Source organism: Vanessa atalanta, chromosome 2 (assembly GCF_905147765.1).
Source record: "Vanessa atalanta chromosome 2, ilVanAtal1.2, whole genome shotgun sequence".
Classification (NCBI taxonomy): Eukaryota; Metazoa; Arthropoda; class Insecta; order Lepidoptera; family Nymphalidae; genus Vanessa; species Vanessa atalanta.
The window spans coordinates 10,390,634-10,413,090 of record NC_061872.1 but is presented as its reverse complement, the minus strand read 5'-3'; the positions used below and the strand labels follow the sequence as shown (position 1 = coordinate 10,413,090).

Here is a 22,457-nt window from a genome sequence, read left to right as displayed (position 1 = left end):
AAATACTTCCTTTCTTATTTTTTTTAAATACATACATACATACATATGTATTTAAAAACAATAACATGATCTAAATTCTGTTAATGTTCATCACACTATTACTTTTTTAAGCTTAGATTCTTTATTCCAAACTGTATTGTTGTGTCAAAATTACAAATTATTATACATTCATAAAGTAGCAGCGTGCAGCGATACCAAGTTACAATCTACAAACAGTAGCGCGAGATTTCATTGTGTACCGGATTAATTTTGTAATCGGCTATCCTTAGTCGGAGGTGGCAAGGCGGGCGCCGGGCGGGTTGCACGCGATCATTGTATGCAGATAAAGCGCGCACATTGTGCTTCTACAAGGTACACCCGCCATATTGAGATTCTGGAAATGTGTGTGGAAGAACGCTCTAACAATAATATCTCAGTGGAAACGTATAGCATAAATATATTGTATACGATTTTCACCTTTGAGCGCAAATGCGACATACAAGAACGTGCACAGCGTTTAGTTGAGCGAGCCAGACGCAGCGGCGGCAGCCTCGTGCGCCGCGCCGCGCGGCCAGACCGTTCGGCGCCTGCGCTCACAAAGGGCTCATTGTATTCCATACCGCCCGTTTCTATAGAAAGGTCCCTAGGCTTTTTTTATAAAATTCCCAATGCCAGAATGACATCAAACAATGGGTTTCCGTCCTTTTATTGGCACCTTATTTTTTGTAGGCACTTAAATGGACCTGCCTAAATTTCCAATAAAATCTCAACCTGTTTGGACGCTTGTGAAGATTTTGTGCTATTTTTAAATTAGATTGTATGCAGGCCATTCATACATAGATATATATTATTTAATATACCGACTGTTGTATTGTTGAATTGTTATTATCACTATTAATGTAGAAGCATTTGTGTGTGTACTAGATTTATATTATCGTTATTGCTGTTGCTGTGATTCGGCATAGTATTCATATTATTTAAACGGTAAATTTGTAAAGTTATTTGTAAATAACAAAAATATTACAATAGTAATATTTTTTAATTAAACACTGCCTGATCCATTATAAAAACTGGATATTAAATTTATCTAGTATATACGCTTTCATTTATCTAGTATATAGGTACCGCTACGACTTTTATGAATTAAAGGTCTTGTGAAATTTTGATGTGGTGGTGTACAACTACACGTAGGTATCTTGACAAGCGAGTTCCGTGTGTTAGGCGCGGCAGGCGGCAGACGCCCACGGCCGGGCGCGGTCAAACAGGTTTCCTCTCACCATTGCCACCGCTGCCCGCGCGCTGCTTGACCCAAACTCTAGTCTCGCCAGAAAACCACCCATACAAATTACCGACGCTTAGCTTAAGATTAACGGTTCGATTTTCGATTAAAATACAAAACATTAAATCCGTAGAAACCAATTTAGAGAATTCGTGTTTGTTGTATTCGTTTTCTTCTTTTCTTGCAGTATTCTAGGTTAATTCAAAATCTGTGGCAATTTATATTTACATAAGAGTCACAACATTTTTGTATAATAAACAAAATAAGATGCTCCAAACCTTCTCCTCAAAGGGAGACGAGGTCTTAGCCCAGCAGTGGGAAATTACAGGCTGTTAATGTAATGTAATGTAAAAAAAATAATTATAGGTAATTTAATCGACACCACTTCATATTAGCTTCGTACTAGCTTAGAAGTAGTAAATAGTAATACTAGGGTTCAGTGTAGTATATGATTCAATATAACTTTTCAACACGTACAGTAATTGGAATTTTCCCACGTTATAGGTATACGTGTGCGCTTCAGTTTGGACTCGCACTCGAGTGGTACTTTATTTGTATGATGTCAACGTAGCGTAATGTTATCTACATCCGCCTGGGGCGTTGGGGTCTTGTCCGATGACTCCGCTACTGCGTTATTCATTTTATATATTTTTCGGAATCCATATGAAAACAAGAAATTGTTCACGTATAGTATTGTTCTCGTATCTACCTATTTCCTAATGAAAAATTATAGATTAGATAAGACGAGTCATGAAGGACATCGGTAATTTTATAAATAACATGAAATAACAAGTGTATGATAGAAATGATTCATATTTGATTGCAATTCTTGAGCAAACTTATGTTAATTTAATATAATGTAACATTAAAGCAGATCCGGCGGACAGAAGTGAAACTCAAATAGAATGTTTCATAAATAAACGGCCGTGGTCCGCTGGCTAGGCGCCACTGGGCGCCCGCGCACTATTGCACAATGCATGGCAACTACATGCAGTTCTGATACTCATTTTATATGTATACACTTCATTTACTAAATCATTTATAAGGTTACATTTACTAATACACCGTATTACATTTTGTTTATAATTTTTGCCGCATTTTAACGCAAATTAGTTATCTTATAAGTTAAAAATGAAATCGATAACTGTAATAGGTTAAATACCTATCCTATCACGTATCCCTTAGCTTTGTGTTAATCCATTTATGAATGGCTCTAGAGTGAAAGTACAACTGGCACAATGTGAAATTTGCCTATTGACAAAACTTGTTCCTGTCTCGTTCCTGCAGACAATATAGTAAGTATTAGGTGTGAATGAATGGTAATTTAGTACTAACTGAAAAATAGAGTAGCCCCTTTCTAAATAACAAATGTAGTCCATAAATAAAGCATTAATTGTATTTCAAATATGATAATGTACATAATTATATGAATAATAATGTAGTAGTACTTAAAACCTAGATTAAAATTTTTCCATTACAACTTTGCTGTTCTTATCAACTTAATGTAATCGATATTAATTTATTACTTAACATCTGGTTGGGCGACATTATTATATGTGGTGTTTAGGTATTTCAGTCTAAGCTTTGTTTATTTTGTTTTTATTCCGTTTAAAAAAGATACAAATAATAATACTATTTTTTATAATTCTAAAGTATTGGTTTATAGTCTATAGGTTTTTATAGGTAATTATTTTTTTAATTAAATAAAAAAATAGTTGAATAAATAATTAATTTGTATTCCAAGTAGTTAGTCATAAAAAAATGATAGTCATTTTTAATAATAATTACTGAAAAATCATAAATAATGTATTAAATAGTTGACAACGCGCGAAGTAGCACGTAGGCGCCTCCGTCCTTAACTCGACGAGATATGAAATCAGCAATACTGATACTGCACATACGCATAATATTATTTGTGCAAGTGACTGCCTATATTGTTTATTCATGAAACGTACTCACACGTGCGATCAACGAACTGCGTGATATAACAGAACATTACTAACGCACACTTGCAAAATTATGATCAAATGTGTGTAATATTAATGTAATCGATGTAAAATAAAATAATTTTTCGCACCTTACTACTCATTGTTGAATATTATTGCAATATATATTACGTGAAAAGATTAAATAGTTAATGCATGTTAGTGTTACATAAGGAATCATAAAGGTTCAAAGAGAATATTTATTTTATATAGGTACTAGGCTATCTCTAAGTATTGATATAACTCTATCAATATACACTACTATATTTGGAGATGATGTAATCGCACGGCCCCACAACGCTAATGTTTGATGATAAACACATATTTATTTCAAGCTTTAATCAACTTTATCATATAAATAAATATATTACGAATTAGCTTATATTGTAACTTTCGCAGTATTAACAACATTTAAGCACTAGCTTTGTATTAAAAAATATTTACTGCTGTAGTACTAGCAGTATTACTACTGCTGTAATACTGCTAGTACTACAGAAGTAGTACTACCTTGTTGTAAGTAGCAACTTACAGCAACGTATAATTAAAAAATATTATAATAACTACTGTCAGAGACAACAAACTGTTAGTTCAAGAATAAGAACATACGTACCGAAATAAAAAATAAGTTAAAAATATACATTTTTAACTTATTTTTTATTTCGGTACGATTATTTATTACATTGACTGCTTACTTTTAAGCTTAAAAAGTAATTCTATCAGAAATCAGATTATACATTTTGAATCTGGTTTAAAGTTATTCCGATAATTAACACGGCGTGGGTCCGGCTGCGTAGTTGAGTAACGGTTGTTGGGCGCCAGCCGACATCGACAGCCCGCGTTGGATGCTACTTGTCTCATACGCATTTCACCACGTAAGCAGGTATGATGGCTGTTAATGAGCAACATTAACGATCGATGCGGTTTTTTTTTAAATAGGTTTTCTTATAGAGAAAAATATACATATTATCTATGGTTACTTAGTAAGTAAGGTGTTTAAAGTTTTCTCATAATCAATCAGGGTTTTTTATTGTACTTATAAAATGTATGAAAGAACTTTTTGCAAATCTGTTACAATTTTCTCAGTATATATAAGTCGTAGAAAGCTTAATTTGTTTTAACGATTAAGGCGAGTCGTATCGCCGACAACAGAGAGTGGTAGCGGCAGGTGAGGTGAGATGACTATAAACCGGTTGTTTCGAGAGCCACCACGTGGATGGTATAATGATCGTTTGGAATCATTATATTTTTAAATTTCCACATTAAGAATATGAAAATGTATAACAGTTTGTTATTACTCGTTGTCAAACTTTTTCTATATGTTATGGATTATTACTTTGTATAACAGTTATTTTAAGTTTAACTCGAGTAACATGTCTGTAATATTAAGCAATAAAAAGCATAAAAATAGATAATTGATTAATGATGCAGTGAAAATATCGGTAATTATTAAAATAAATATCTAATTATTGAGTGTAAGTTTTTTGTATGTAGTAAATATAGTAAAATAATTTGGTAATGCATTATCTTCTTATTTTTCGAAATCGGTATTTTTAATTCTTATTATTAAAAAGACAAAAAAAATAAAAAATATTTTAGGGGTAAAGATTTATAAAACTAAGACAATCGGAATTTGACGCCAGCGAAGGTTCATTACATTTCCCAAGAAACTCATATCAATGCTACGATCTCGGGAGATATACGGCTGACTTAAAACTGGTCCCCATTTGGGTGACGTTTAAACGCACGTGTGCTTCACACTTAGCCTCTATTACCTCTCCTGAGACTTCAACCTCGTACGATTTTCAGTTTTATGAACAGTATATTAGAACCAAGTTTCTATATTTTATTCTCACTAACCGTCATTATTGATATACGTCGGTTATAAGTGATGTATGTGCTTGTTTGTAAAAACCATTTCTATTGTAGATCTTATAGTTTAGAAGATAAGTATGATTTTAAGAGGTAAGCGGTTAAGACATCATTTTGATTCTGCGTAAGAATCATTGGTATGGCGAGCAGGCAACGGCGTCGATGTGTCTGTGGGACTTATTAGCTCATTTTACGATCGGCGGCCTCTTGTCTGTTAATGATACACACACAAGAGAATGAAAGGTTTGAAGAAGTTTTACATTATTATAGTATTTGTTAAAATAATTAAAACATAACTTTAATAGTAATAATTATATTATTATAGTTAGTTTATTTTAAAAGAGCATATGACGTTTTTGATAATTAAAAATTTGAATTTAAATGGTTTAATATATAATAATATTTATTGTTAATGTGTAAACATGTACCTACTTCTCTAGGAATACGCATTATGCCGAGATTGTTGACATAAAATAATAGCGCTAGCAACGTTCCAAGGATACTTCGTCAGCTTTAGCAATGTGTGAGACTCATGATGCAAATATTTATTACAAGTAACCATGTAAAGAACTTTCTTTATATAGTCATTGGTGCACATAGCTGAACTGCATAGTAATCTACGGAAAATGATCTACAATTTAATTTAAAAATACATTTACAGATTATGTTTTGTTTTATAAATTATTTTATTAGGTACAAGTTACAACAATTTCGTTTTTATAAAAAAAAAAATTTTTATAAAAAAAATGATAAATATAAATATAAATTATGCCTATTTTTTTTTCAAAGATATTATTATATTATTATTATATTATTGCTATTTCGTTCTTGCAATACAAAAGCGTAAGACATGACTATCGAACGTGAAATTTTTGCATCGCAAGTATAATTGATCTGCTGAACTATTGTTTTATGATAGGTTCGTTTGATTTCTAAAAAGTTATATAGTTTAGATAATATCACATTTTGATGTAGGTATGTACTACGCATTGAATATAATCAAATGAATCGTTAAGTAAAGCGACCTTGTGTTAATCCCAGCCAAGACACCATGATCATGCAAACCTTAGCAAAAAATCGTAACTATGAAGGCATGGAATATTTTTCAAACACCATGATGTCATGGCGCATCGAATTACTGAGTGCTATGACCTTGCCTGTCACTTGTTCGTACTTATACATGATTGATATTAATAACAATACAACCATCGCGTTTGATCTTATGACTTAGAAGTTAGAAGTGGAAAATATTCTCCTGCCTACTCATTCATTCCCAACTAACCGACGACATAAAAAACACCTTTGGTTCACATGGTACATGCCTTGTATAATTTCTTAAGAATTTTAATTAGCACAACATTTATGATAGGTATTTTCAATTTAAATCCTTATGAAACAAATCATGTTAATAATATTAAATATAATACGAATGGTTCTTTTAATTTTGAATCAATAATATTTTAGTAGTATTCATGTGTAGTTTACAAATATTATAAACCTCAAATTAATAAAACATATTTTCAGGTAATAGTGATAACAGTGAATATTAATGACATTATATCATAGTGCGATAGATTTTCTGAGTAACTTTTTTACTTTTAAATATAGTGTGTACTCAAAAATGAATATGTATGTATTATAAAGTATATACGAGAGGTCGGGACTCGGTAACCTGTTTATTGTCCTCAGAAGCAACGAAGGCCCCAAATTAGCATGGATTAATATTTCAATCCATTCCACTCCGAAATAAATACACTTGTATTTAGTTCGGAGTGGAATGGACGCTAGCTACTTACGTGTAAAATCTTAAAGTTATACTTCTAGTTCAATATTTAAGATTAAAGCAATTATTTAATTTAGGTTAATATGTGAATACACTACAATACTAACATAATCATGTTGATGAAGTTTCTTAGGTGTTCAAAATAAGCTAAACTGTTTCTTGTCCCTTTTCACCTATATGAACAATGAAACCTACTTTGCTTTCGGTAGGATAACTGCATATTGAATTGTTGAATTCAAGGGACAGGCATAAATCAACGACGGCAAAACAAAAGTACAAAGTACGTAATTGATTTCTTTGTTATAATAATTATTAGATGCTGCAACGCGATGTTTGTGTTTTTATACATTCATAAAAAAGAAGTTACCAAGTAGGTACCGTAACCATCCAAAAAGTCAATCGACACTAATATTTTTAAATTAATAAACAACCTTTGAAGGATTAAGAAAATTTGTTTGAAATATTTACCTATTTCCTACTACAATGACTTGCAACTATATTATATTCTATTAAAATTTAAACATACACTTCTTGTTATATATTTATAGGTGCCTGCCTATTCGACATAAAAAGACAAAAGTACATATTTTATAACAATATTCAAAACAATTAATAAATTTAGCTTATGTTAATTAACTTTGTCGTTTCACCCCTTTGTCAAGTACTTAACGCCTATTTAATTTTAACACGTGGAAATTATGAATGTTATAAAATGCGCGCAAGGCAGTTGGATCGCTGTTTCATGGTCGCCGGACGCGAGGCTGGCATGGCAGGCGGCCGTCGCTCACACAAAAAATAAACAACTTTCCTCGAAACGGCGATGGCGCTAAGTCATCGCCTCAATCCAAAACGTCGTAAACACACCGATGCAGTGGGTAACTTGAGCTCTTTTGTGGATGTAAAAGCCTGAGCCGAAATAACTTGTTGATGTTCGTTGCGGCAGCGCGGGTGTGAGCGGACGGGCGCGGGTACGGAGGGGCCTAGCGCCGCTGAGCGACGGCCTGTCTACGGCGGCGAGCCGGCGACACCCTGTCTGCCGCGGACGGCGGCGTTGTCGCTCCGTGCACATTCTTGTCCGCCCGCGCCCCTTCCTCACGTCCCACAACCTCATGAACCGCCCGCGCGCACAAATTGGCAACGTCGCATGCAAACTTGTTTCGTAAACGGATGTGGCTACGACCGAGGCAGGGCATTGGTTCTGTCTCGCTTACTCTTTCAGAGTAATATATGAAGAAACAAGATAGCAACGGTGGCGCTACATGCTATCGGCTCCCACTTGCGGCATTTTTTCACGCCGAGAATGAGGCGAGATTAATGCCTAAAGCTTTGTTCACAATGATCAAACGAACAATATTTTTTTTATATTCGAATATAATTTTCTTGTATACAAAATTTAGGTATAGTAACTATATTAATTTATAAAAAAATATTATTACTTTTCAGTTTTTTTCGAAGGGGAGACTGATCGAATTGTCGATTTAAAATAAAGCTGCAATAACTAATCTTGACTGTTGTTTAGCTTAAAAAATAAAGTAATACCATATATGTACCATAATTTATAAAAATAATATGCTGCAAATAATGATAATAAAATGCATTGAAATTTATAAAGCTATATTTTTATTATTGTAAAAAACAACAAACTAGAAGATGTTTTAGAATAGATTACGTAAAATGACTTTAAAAACATTTCTTTGTTCTTAAATAACTTCTTCTACTTACTACTACTTCACCTACTACAAAACTGAATTTATAATACAATCTTTGACTAGAATAAAAGTAAACAGTATGTTCACCTCTTAATGGATATACGCGGCTTGCTTCGCGCGCTCATGTCGGAGCGGTATGCGCTGCGGGCAGCGAGCGCGCCGCCAACATCCGCGCCGCGCGAGCGAGCGACAGTCAGTTCGGCGCCGACAGCCATCACGCGCAGACGTTTTCTATAAAATATGGCCGCCGCCCACACGCACTCGGCCCCCGCGCCCTCCGACCGTCGCTCAGAGGGCCGCGCTGGATCTCGGCGCATCTTCCCACCTCAGTTTAAGTTACAAGTCCTCGATGCATACAGACGGGATACGCAATGCCGGGGCAATCAACGTGCTACTGCGAGAAAATTTGGTATCCATCGCCGGCAGATCCAAAAATGGCTTCAAGCTGAACCAGCTCTTCGAGCGGCTCTTTTGAGACGAGCGCCTCAGCCGGCACCTTCACCACCTCCATACTCAGTTGGCTCTCCGGAAAGTGCGCGACTACCATCGCCGCCACCCGCACCGACAGTTTTACCGTCCTCAGTGCAAGTGCATACACCGTTGGCGGCACCGGTACCTGTTATGCCGCCTTCAGCAGAGCCCATAGACTTGTCAGTGCGGCGTCTTTCACCAGCTGTGACATCAGTATCGTCATATGCACCACTCACTGTTTCGGAGCAACCTCCACCGCGCAAACCTTTCAAGTTATTCAGGCCTTACCTTTTAGAAGACGATGAAGAAAAACGGCCATCGTTGGCGTCGTTACCGGTGTCAAACGGGGTTCACGTGTCAGCGTTTATGCCAGTGCAGAGCGCGGCGGGCTGCGCTCTTGCCGCTTGCACAGCACCCCGCTGGTGTTCGCCAGCTCCTTCCTTTTCGGCTCCGCTCAGATGAGAAGCAACCGCTGGGGCCTTACCCCTATCCTCCTGTGATCTAGTCGCCGACGCCCGCCTGGCGCCGCCTGGGGCGTAGCCCTCCATCACCGTGCCTTAACATACACGTCGCCATAGTGCATTATGCCGTCATTACGAGATGACTGTCTATTTTTGTGTATAATAATTATAAGAATAAGAATGTATTTTTTTATGTGGGGGTTTATAAAGTATACCTACATTTATTGCAGATTATAATGATATAACAATATTACTATTATTATTATTATATTAATAAAGAGAGTTGTTTACTAAGCTGTATTTTCTCTTATGGCGCTACTTTGCTTTAAGGGGCAGGTAGCGCCGGCGCCAGTCAACTCCCCTACCTGTTTTGATCCCATTTGTAAGTACGCGCAAAAATAACGAACTTCATTCATTCACTTTATTCCTAAAAAGAATATAAATTGTATATAATTAAAAATTAATTCATTGTGTAAAGTGAACTAGATATCTTTTACATATTTTTGAAATCTAATGATAATTTTGCCGCTTAAATAAATTTTGTTCTTAAATTTTTGTTATTGTTTCAGTATAATTCCGTTGTCTAACGAGTAAAGTAATAATTTTTCAAAAGGATTTGTTGTTGTATTATTTAAACATAGTGCTTACGAATTCATATTACAATATAGGATTAAAGAAATTCATTTTTTTACGATAAATCGAACCCGTCACTACCCAGCCATTAATTCATATAATTTTACCATACCTAATGTTAATTTACCATAATCGGTGCCTATTTGTTATTCCATATTTAATAATATTTTTTTACTACTAGTGGTCATTACATAGTAGAAAAAGTTTTGTTCTTAATATTTATTACGTCGACAAGAGATGTCTTGTCAGCCAATTATTATAATACCTAGATTATTGCTATAATTGTTTGATATGACATTTATATTTAGCTTATTACCACGACATTTTGAGCTACTTTTGTACTGATCAAATATGAAAATAATTTCATATTTTATATTTTTATCGTTCTTTATTCTTTACTGATGATTTTTTTATTTATCTTTACGATATCTGGATAGATTTTATGCAAATAGGTAAATTTAAGGCGTATTTAGTCTTATAAAATAATTATCTGTGATGTTGCGAATAACGTTTTCTAAGATATGAAAATAATCGACGAAGTACTGATAGCATCAGAAAATAAAAGCACTAAGAAATATTCCTTTTTCTTATTTTCGATCAATTTCAAAGGAAATTCTGTTCACTTATTACTTGTTTTTTTTATATATTACATATTGCACATAAAACTTGTGTTTTTGAACAATGAAGGCCGTTATAAAGTATGTACAGTCAGAACTTAATAGATATTAACAAAGACGGCTACAAATATGTTATTACATGAAAATGCCTGGCACATTAAACACTCAATGGTCACTAATCAGTATTGACCGTCATTTAGAGTTGACGTCTAAGGATGACGCACTCGTACAATTGTAAAACGTTAGTCGCTACTCAAGACACAAGCATGTTAGGCATTGCAAAAGTTAAGGAAATTAAAATAAATAAACTTGTGATCTCTGTAATACAAATATGTGTAATATTGAAACAACTGTACGCGTTAAATATTCTTAGAAACGATAGCCGATTATTTGGCATCATAAGAGTTTGTTGTTACATAAAAGAATGTCGTGCGTCAATAACGGAAATAACTTGAACTTAGGACACGATATTTTTGATTAATAGAAAAGTTTTATTCCCATTGTAAACTAAATGTGTCCAGTATTAGAGAAAGACCTAGTTATAACAATAGCATAACTGTACGTTTTTACCTAAAATGGAAAACAAAACTAAAATGTAACTTTTATCGTTACTTAGTAAACGAGATTACATATATTTGCAATTTATTCGAGTGAAAGTTTTTCCATTAAAAATCTCACTTTTTCCTAAAAAGTATCATTTGGGTTACTACTACCACTATAACAATTGCAGTAAATTGCACGTGCACAAGCGAGCAAGAAAACAGTCAATTATTCCATATCTCAAATAGTAGATCCATTCTTACAGTTCATAAATCTTGTTCGTTGCAGTTTTATGTGTAACATTATAATATACGTGTATCGTTTTATAAATGTAGAGTCAGCTCTACATTACTAAGCGCTCTCCACTTGTAAGTATGCAATTGATAACAATTATTATTAATTGTTTTGTATATTGTGATTGTGCATGCCAATCGAACCCAATTGCGCAATTGCGTTGTCGCGACATCTTCGCTAGTTTCACATACAGCTTTGATTTAATTGACGCAGATAATTGATAACAAATATACGTATGTAGTTATATTTAAGTTGAAATTTATTCATGTGCCTATAAAAAGGTCACCATGTGGCAACATAGGACAATAAAGGCTCGTTTACTGGACGGTTATGTTCTTAAATGTGCGATGCGACGTACTCAATGCGGCGACGCGCAGTCTGGCGCGGCGCAGGCAAACATACGCGACGTTAAGTCTGCTCAGTTGTTGTTCTGGTATTATGAATTATGATGTGGATTTTGATATACAAATTTCATATCTAGTTAAAATTATTTGAGATGTTATTAAACCTAAAATAATTATACTATAAAAAAAAAATATTTAATTTTTATAAACTCGAAGTGAAAAATTTAGATTGTGACTTGAATAGCATTTAAGTAATTTTTGTTTAACTTTTTTTGCCGTCATTGTAAAAAGTCCTAGCTTTTTGAAGTATAGCTTATTTTGAATAATACCCCCTAAAATAGCTTAAGTTAATAAATTTTTTTATAAAATACCTTGATTAGGCGATTACTTACATATTTTTTTTGAAAAATAATAGATTATATCGAAATGACCCCTTTATAAACAAACATGAGACAGAGTAACAGAACTTTCTCTTCTTCTAAATGCATAATCAACCGACTACCTGCACCGGTTTTAAAATAGTCGCAACATCGCGATGAATTAAATTTAGTTTCTTTTCCGTTAAATGGTTTACTTAATAATAGTTATAATAAAAATATATATTCATTCCTTAAAAAAAAAAAACACGAATTCAAACTACAATAAGGGCACGATGAGGATATACCATTTTAAAAAACTGCGCCTATTGTTTCAAATTAATATTCTCGTATTAAGTCATAAAAACCATAAGTTTCTACTACGCTTATACCATTCGAATATTTTTATTTATTTTTATATAGGGCCATTATTTTAAAATGATTTAAAAGTGACGCTTTCCTTACAAGTTTTCCAGCGGAGATACGTTTTAACTCGTTTGAAACATCTCGAACCTTCGGTCTTAACCTACGACAATATCAAGATTTGCTTATATTATTATCTACATTGCTGCACTTGCAGATGCCTGCAGTGATATTTACGACATACAGCCGGGCGAATGTGATGGCTCATAAAACCCAAGCCGTAGGCATAACACCAGCGCTGATGTCAAAAGTATTTTTGGCACGAACATCGAGGCGTCAGTCCTCCGTTATGGGTCATTAAAGGCAGATTATCACTCATCTATCTATAGCTACAATAATACATCACGTTGAGAGCATATATGGCAAATAAATAACAAATAAGTTACAGGATTGCAGTATACCTCTCTAGACTCACTTATATTAATAGGTATAAACGGAAACTGTATTGGTATAATTTTATAAAATATCTTGTCCGATGTTCGTAGTGGAGATTCAACTTTCTGTTATTAAAATAATTAGGATTAAAAAAACAACAACCTAAAAAAAACATTAGCTTTTTGTAATTTAAATTAGGTATCGAAAAGTAAATAGTAGTATATAAAAACGTTCCAGAGTTGTGTTTACTCTCGTTACGAATGTAAAGAGAGATTATGTACAAGGAATAAGATGACGTCATTGGCGGTATTCTATATATTACATAATCTTGTTAAAATAGTTATATAATTATTCTTATATATATTGTCCTTGTGTTGGAAATTATTCTGCTTATACAGATATACTGCTTTCAAAGTATGTAATAAAAATCAAAGTCATGTCGTTTGTTTCAGAACCTCTACATTGGAATACGATAGTAAATAAAAAGCAATACAACTTGCAGTAACAATTAAATTCTAACCAGAAATGGGAGGGCTAGCAAGTTGTGGTTCTCTTTTTTATTAAATTAAAACCATGTGCGGTGTCTAAATGCAGACACCCATTACATTTTATAAAGTAACATTTTAAATTAAAAACAGTTACGCCACTAAATTCGAAATATCGTAAACGATATGAAAAGTTCCTGTTTCGCCCATTCATAAAATCATAAAGGGGGACTTATAACTATGAGCTGTAAGCAAAACAATGCTCTTTGTAAAAGTAACTCCTTCATATCTTCTAGTTACCTGAGAGGACAAAGGCGTATTAAGTTAGACGGGTCCTTCAAGTGAGTTGTTTCCGTGGTGCAAATAGAAAATAATTTACCGTGGAACCTTTGTTTGTTCATTCAAGATTCTTTTAGATATTTGTTCTGAGCCGACAAAGACTAGAAATAAAATCGTACGACAATATAGAAATAGTTTTTTCTTTGAATCTTTTTTTTTACCGGGCTTATCAAATTTTCTTTTGTTCCACATTTAATAAATATCAAATCTAAATTAACAATTAAAATTTGATAAACAATATAAATGTTTTCTAAGTATATTTTTTATATTTTTACCTGTATAAAATTAGTTTAAAGATATTTTTCTTATATACACTTAAATATCTTTCTTATATATATTTAAAAAAATGGAAACTTTGAACTAAATTATTAAGAATTCATCATTATGAATTCCTGTAATCTGTTTTATCAAAATGGTTACTATGATAAGTTTTAAATACCTATATGAATTTCATACATATACTAAACGGTTGGCCTAGCAGGATGAAATTTTGCATATGGCATTATTTATGAATTTTCAAAATTCATCCCTTGAGGACGTAAAACTTGGGATTAAAAGTTGTATGGAAGTTCATAATACTTTAAATTAGTAATATGGAAATAGATTTTTAATCTTCTGCTTAAATAAGTAAACGTTACAGTATGTTCCGATAGAATATGCCATCGGATGTAAATATAATTTTAAGTCCTCGAGATTAACACTGTCATTATTATATTTAATAGATAATATATTTACATAAGCATTGTGTCATATTAAAATTTTAATATGTATCTAACCTATCTAGGATTAAAAGCAACATAAGACAGTTCCAATTTATATCGAGTACATTATATTAATATAATGTAAAGCAATAGATTTTTTTAAACGAAATCCTTTCTTGACATACTTACATATAACATTTTTTTAAATGAAACGATAAAACTGTAATCATATATCAGTTTGTTATTATTAATTCTCTACTATACATTTAATGTACCTAATACACAAAGTAGCACGTACTCCTAAGCTTCACACTAGAAAACTATTTAAACATATAGCACGTAATAGTTCAAAGGGTTTCATATTTCAGGCAGCTAAGTAATACGATAGGAACTTAAAATGGTTGAAATACCCACATGATACCTGGAATGCTTGAATGTGTGTACTACGCTTGATAATTTACAAACATGAAAACAAGATGGAGTAAGTTAGCTACACAATTAAATATTTTACAATTTGATTGCTTCAATGAGACAAAATTTCAGAACCGGGGAGAGTGAGGTGATTGTTAATATAATCAGCTCAAAGTTATTTGGTCGCGTCATAAATAGCTCAAGTCCATAAGACAGACGGAGAGGCGCGGGTGTGGCGACGGCTCAGGGCGATGGGACGTCCGCGACCGGTCGAGCGCTACGATCGCCGATGGCGTGATGTGATGGCCGCTCGCTTGGCGCCAACGTCGGCAGCGTGTTATTTCCGACACCATTACTCACGCTGGCTTCGACTAATTATAATATCCAGCAAGCCCGCATCGTTCACGTCACTGACCGCTTGCATATCTAGTACCAAATAAGCTTTCATAAGACTAAATCTATAAAAATATTCTCAGAATTATGTTAATATATGTTATATATAATTAGTTCTATAGCAGAATCATAACGTTTTGAATTCCGATTATCTCTAATGGAAGCCGGCTTTTTTCTTTTAATTGATACCATAACGATTCGGTGAGATCAGAGGTGTCGATGTCGGCGTCGTCGAAACGAGCGGCTCCGTAAACATACAATATATGAATATATAATTATATGCGAAGACGTGTAATCACAATCAGCGCGCCCTCTGACACCGCTAGCGAAGTTCGTAGCGATAGCGCTCTGTTTAGTGTAAAATTTTCGCGATATAATTTACATTTTTACTTACGTTGTTCATTGGAGCCCTTGTATTAATAATAACACAAACAGATATTGACTACGAGTTTACAATATTAAAATCAAGTCTTATTTTGATCAGTAATATCTACTCGCATGTCTGTATATGTGGAGTATATTAAGTCATGCCGATTGTTATGATAATATCGGAAGTTATAATACTGGAAAAAGTAAACTTTATTTATTCACATAATATTTTGTTATGGACAGTTTTCGCTCGAAAGCTATTATTTGACTATATAAGTTATATATATACATAAAATGCTGTTATTTTAATTATTAATTAATAATTAGTGTTAACAACTTGTTAATTACTATACTACTGGGAATTTGCATTCGTTTTTTGTTGCTTCACTATAACATTCTGAGCGCTCCATTTGGTTTTTTGTTTTATAATCTGACCACGGCAAATTTTCAGAAGAATTTCTGAGTGGCTTTAAGAAGAATGAGATTAGGTACCTACCTCGGGTTGGTTAGGGAATTTTCAAAGTTGATTGGACTTACATAAGATGAAAAACATAAGAACATTTTAAAAAATTTTACGTACATAAAATACGACAACAAAATATAAATTATTAAATGAAACTAAAAACCTGTACATAGTTCAATACCAGAATTCTTACCGCAAACAAACAAACAACAGCCTATCATTTATGTTTGATCAGTTTATTTATACTGATGAATACAAAATATATTCAACATATATATATCGATATCACATGTATGTATGTATGGATATCGAAGTTATCAAAATTTACTTAAATTAAGTATTTAAAAATAAATTAAAATGTGTTTATTCATACTTAATATATTTTATGTGTATAAAATGCTACACGTACAACGTACATTGCAAATAATATTATACCGTCTACCGTCTCTACCGTCTTTACCTTCATAGGAGGGTCACATTAAATTTTCAAGAACGACGACCGACCATGACGCACATGCTTTTTCTGGCAAAGAGAACAAGCGGCCTGTCCATCGTTGCCCCTGAATTAAGAAATTTGTTCACGCCTTTTGTTTTTCACAAAGACAATATTTTGCGATGCCAAGTCAGAAATTTGGGTGGCAACGAGGGCTTACATCATACGGTTTTAAATAGAACGGATTTTTACCATTTTTGAAATCAAAAAATAATATTTCATAATTACAAATAAAAACGCTTTTAGACTTCCTTTACTTAGTATCTGATTGACATTCATCTATGGTAAGGATACGTTAACTAAGATTAACATAACTATGGGCGCCGGCAGGAAGGTGCACATGGACCTCCCGAAACGTCCCGGATCTCATGCTTTGACTGAAAAAAGACCGAAACTTATTAGAGACGGGATTAGATCAGAAACAAAGAATTATATCTTATTTTATGTAAGTGATCCTTAAACTAAAAAATATAGCACTGATGTCCAAATTTCGGCTCTTCCCGTTGAGTTTCTTTCGCCGGTTCTTGTCAGGTCAGGGGATTTGTATTTTCCGGACCGGTGGTAGTGTTCAATTTGACACTTAATAAGTAAGCTGTAAGTTTAATTTTTTTATATTGAATAAAGGAATTTGATTTGTTTTACCCTACCTATGATGAAAAGGAGCACGCACTGATGTACCTTTCTGAAAATAATCTTGCCGAAAGGTGTTTAATATTATAATAGATATTATAAGATAACGCAGTTTTTAAATTAATATTGCCGATAATTATGTATGTCGATTTAGCATAAATTGCAAAAACAATTGGTACTTACCTACGCGGGAAAGCTTGTCTTTATTTAGTAGTTTGATTTAATGTTCAACTGTTTAACCATTAAGCAATAAAGAGCAGCGGCGGGTTGTGCATTTCATAAAGATTTATTTATAATATAATATAATATAATTTATTGTCAAATGAACAAATTTCAATTTCTCCACTTAATCTAAAATGACAATAGGTGTTATTTAAAGTAACAAACATATGCAAGCAAAATGTCAATTTCAATTATTATTTATCCAGATTGATACAGATACACTGCACCCACTCACACACGCACACACACAGACATACACACACACAAACACATACACACACACACACTTGTAAAATTTGTAAAATAACTATGGAATATAATTTTGTATATTTTTGGAAATTTTAATAACGTGTTCACGTGTTGTACACAATGATTAGAAACGCTCAAAGAAAGGAACGGGACTGTTACTACTTATTACAGATTATTTTATAACCTAGCGAGGAGTACAGTACTACACCCAATTGATTGAAATAAGATTAATTTGTAGAAACCAATATTATATGTATAGATTTTTCAATAATAAATAAATATACCAACAGATTTAAAATTATGAAACAAGTTCGTGCTGACATTGGACGATTCAGAACACTGTTTTTTTTACATAATTGACGCACATAAATCCATTGCCAAGGTAAGCCCAAGTCACTCAACTAGTTTCCTATGAGTGTTCATTGTTAACAGGCACCTGCCTAACTATATTACTTGCCAAGTCAGAAATACATGTTGTAAGATGCGACAATGTCTAATTTAATCTCCGGTGTGAGCTGTTGTTTCAACTTGAGCTCATTATATCGAGTTTCCATGCGGTTTCGGCGGTTGGCCTCTTGATAAACTTTTCACGATTGTGGGCCACCCGAGTCTGTGGACCACCCGAGAGCGGCGTGTGTAATCGATGTCGTAAATAATCGTGGCGCAATAAGATCATCTTTACCGTGCTACACTAAGCCCTGATAAGACCGAGATGCTTCATAGCTTTGTACGCCAGCACACTGTTTGACTTTATTAAGTAATCTTCTTTCTTAAAAGTGATATCAGTGGTCTTTACATAGACACCTACTTGAAGATAATCTAACCGCTCGTTAGATTTTTAATTATTATTTATTGCATAAACTTATTTTTATTATGACACTATCTTCATTTTGTTATAAGTTTTATCAATAGTTGCAAAATCCTTATAAAGTAGATGACCCACTTCAGGATAGAGTGAGTCAGACTCTTGTACCTAATTGTGGTATGCGTGACTATATTATATTCTGCAATAATCTAGCAAGGTCCTGACTGACTGACAATCATCGTATTGCTTAAACATAGAGTTAACATACACAATTACTTAAAATTTCAAGGATACCTTCATTTCAAAATTAAGAGGCAAAATATTAATAGATTTTCGGAATTTTTGATACTGAGGGGGTCGCTACAGGCTTCCATTTTCTAAGGCGTTGTGGCGTCACGGTATCTTACGAAAGCGAACCTGTGATTTCCCCTGAATATACGGAGTGGGTACCGCTGGTTTAAATGCCTTTTCCAGCGAAGAGAAATAAAAGTCCGCAATTTTCACCTTTATCTTTACAATGCGTTCAAATTGTTATTATTTTGAATTCACCGAGACAAATAGATATGTTAATTTTTATATCAGACGGCCAAGATATAAAATAAAAAACAATTTATTAAAATATTCCATATCAATATTCCATGCAGTTTTTATTAAGTATTTGCATCCCACTATATTTGAAATTACTAGTATTTGAAATTACAACACTAAATGAATAATTATTCTCGTTAGAATAGATATGATGTCGTTACTAATTTTATCAAACAATATATTAGTATAATGATCATTTCTTCATTCTTTAATATTAGTTATAGTATTTAATATACATTTAATTGTATTTACGAATCCAGTACCTAAATAATACTTACATTTATATTATATACATATCTTATTAAATCAACGTTTTTCCCATAGGTGACCAGGAGGCGTTTTCATAATAATTTGAGTAATATGATGTCAATCGATGAATTTATAATAAATATAATATATATTCATGTAAAATTAGGTTTTATTGAAAATGTAAATTATTTATTATAATAAAATAAATGTTTATTTTATTTATTTGAAAGGCTATCGGTTTTGCATTCTTAATATAATTAATTAATTGTAGGTATACATTGAAACTAGTTTGTGTATACTCGTGTCAGCAGTAATGTTAGTTGTAACTTGTAGCATGGATTCAGCGACAAGTTGTCTGGCAGGGCCAGCGGCGCCCGGCACCTCCGCCCTCCCGCCTTTCCCCCCTCGAGATTATATTATGGGCTTGACGCCGGCCGTACCTCCGCCCCTCGTCCTCCACCTCTGCGCCCGCGCTGCCGCTTCTCAGAAAATGATACCACCGAGCGGCGATATTCTAACGCACACACTCGCATCAAAATACGGACGGATATGTCGATATCTCGGACGGAATTTTATTTATGAATCGTTTACAGACGCTTTATAAAGGTTAGAAGTAGATTTTTTGATGTTGTATTTTGAAACTCATTACGACATTAACTAAATAAACAAAAGTTGTAAGTAAATTACCTATCTAGAAAAAATATCATTAAGTATATTATTTTTATTGCAAGTTAATTTATAAAGCTTATGTTGCTAACACTTTGGTATTATAGATACTTTCATCTAAATTCATTTCAGTCGTAATAGTGGTTTATGAAATGAAAAAAAAAATTTAATATAAGAGTGTTTATTAGTGGTATTTGCTATCTAGTTCATGACGTCCATTCATTTGTCGAACCAAACGAAGGCGCATACAACTATTTTCCTTCCATAACTACGGCATATAAAACCTCAGAGATATAATGTAACAGTAATCAAGCTGATGGATCCGTATTTGTATTTATAATAATATTGTATGTGTAATATGAATCTATTCTATGAATAATCATCCACAAAGGAAATAAGCGCCCGCGGTTCGTGAATCGTGAGCACACAACACGTGCGTATGTGTACACGCAAGTGGGTCCATTCGAATGGGTGTGAGGTCGTCAAGTGGGTTAGTGTGCGTAGATAATTTATCGGCGAGTGCCGCTTGGCCGTTGTGTGGTGACTCGGCCGGTGAGGTGGGTCACACTTTATATGGAGACTTGTCTAATTCACTGAATAAATCTACTGGGTCTAAGTTTCTACTGAATAATGAGTGGACATTGAAAGAATTAGCACAATGCGTGTTGCATCGACACGCTTTCCTATGTAATATTATGCCGAGACGTATTAGTACGCTAATTAATATTAGAGATATTTAATTTGTTTATTTATAATTATTTAAATATTCATTATATAACAAAAAGGCTTAATAAGAACGCGATGTCACGCGATTCCCTTCAATCGTTTGGCTTGGCTCATCTTAAAGAATGTTTTTGCTTTAAGTGGTTCGAATAATGAACGACAGAAATCCGGAAATTTCCAAAATTTTCTATTTTAAAATCAGGTGCGAGATTCTAGAAAACATATTTGAGTTTTAAAGAGATTTTTTTCGGTATCTGTTATATTCTGTACAACTTCATCATCTACGTATGCACTTATTTTACATACAGTATATAGGAAGGTATTATTTATTTTCATATCAAATTTAAAGATGATTACTCCCACCCAGACCCACTACTTTATGGTTGTTTGAGATAAGTCCGACTTTGTACATTATTTATTTAAAATCGCATTACGTCTTTGTTAATTATTATTATTTTTCATGTTTTATGTGTAGGTACAATAAAGAGATTCACATACAATTCATATATTAGACCATAGACAAATCAAGACCTAAAAGTACAACTTATACACAAACATTTTCTTGTTAAAATTAAACGTTTAAGTACTTAAGTGAATAGCGATTTAACTTGTCACTTGTTAATTCTGCACAAGCAGTCAGTTTATCTGCAATGTAAACATCTGACCTTGCCTCCTTAAGGGATAGGATGCACACAACATACATTCCTATCTTAATTACATTTAAAGCTAATACAATTTATAGCTATGTATGAAGTATAGTAAACATATACTATAGATAAACATAACTATGTAGTTATGTATATCTATAGTATATGTTTACTATACTATAGCATAGCTATGTAGCTATGTACTGGTAAATAAGCCAACGCAAACTGTAAACAAAACTGACACACGTGTTTTCCGCAAATAAAATAATAAATTGATCTCTTTTGTTAATTAATATTATCAATATATTGTTATTATGTATTTGAAGCATTAAATCGTTTGAAACATTTTAATTACAAGTTTTATTTACACAGTTTTATGTGTGCTGTGCCGTTGTTTAGCTATTCAGAACATTAACAACCAAATAATAAATGATTTTTTTTGTCATTAGTCTCCTAAAACTTATATATAGCTAACATTAACCTAACATTCTTTTTGTTAAATGTTTACCTTTCCAAATAGTTATTCGTCAAATTAAACTTATAGTACATTGAATACAAGTGTTGATGTAAACAGTATAATTTATTAGTGTGATGGTATTTCCGTCAGCCGACACAGTTGCGGTTTCTCTACGACGCTCATGTCCCTGATGTCATAGCAAGATGATACACAATTATTATTACTCTTGACAACTTAGCTATGCCAAATTTATTGCTTGTATTTTAGACGAAATAGTAGCACAAATATAACATATACACATCTACATAATATTGCACACACACACACATACATTTAAGAAATTTTATTTTAAAAAGTATCTAATAAAAATAACCATTAAAATAAATTGTTCTTGCATGCTTTTCACTGTATCTAATTTTAAAAGGTAAAATGAGTCTAAATATATTTCC

The 22,457-nt window shown here is 33.1% G+C and overlaps 2 protein-coding genes across 2 annotated transcripts; both read left to right on the top strand.

Annotated features, from left to right (window-relative positions):
- The first annotated feature begins 7,646 nt into the window (after positions 1-7,646).
- LOC125074310 lies at positions 7,647-8,337 on the top strand. The gene is made up of 2 exons (XM_047685606.1): positions 7,647-7,766; positions 7,839-8,337. The coding sequence occupies exons 1-2, from the start codon at positions 7,716-7,718 to the stop codon at positions 8,124-8,126; spliced, it is 339 nt and encodes a 112-aa protein (XP_047541562.1). The 5' UTR covers positions 7,647-7,715; the 3' UTR covers positions 8,127-8,337.
- A 423-nt stretch (positions 8,338-8,760) lies between these two features.
- LOC125071673 (branchpoint-bridging protein-like) lies at positions 8,761-9,785 on the top strand. The gene has a single exon (XM_047682003.1). The coding sequence runs from the start codon at positions 8,845-8,847 to the stop codon at positions 9,535-9,537; it is 693 nt and encodes a 230-aa protein (XP_047537959.1). The 5' UTR covers positions 8,761-8,844; the 3' UTR covers positions 9,538-9,785.
- Positions 9,786-22,457: the final 12,672 nt, after the last annotated feature.

What these genes read in the sequence shown, in the direction of transcription:
- LOC125074310 (XM_047685606.1), top strand. Translation starts at nt 7,716, where the DNA reads ATGGCGCTAAGTCATCGCCTCAATCCAAAACGTCGTAAACACACCGAT. An exon ending in GTCGTAAACACACCGATGCA is followed by an intron (nt 7,767 to 7,838) that starts GTGGGTAACTTG and finishes TCGTTGCGGCAG; the next exon opens with CGCGGGTGTGAGCGGACGGG.
- LOC125071673 (XM_047682003.1), top strand. Translation starts at nt 8,845, where the DNA reads ATGGCCGCCGCCCACACGCACTCGGCCCCCGCGCCCTCCGACCGTCGC.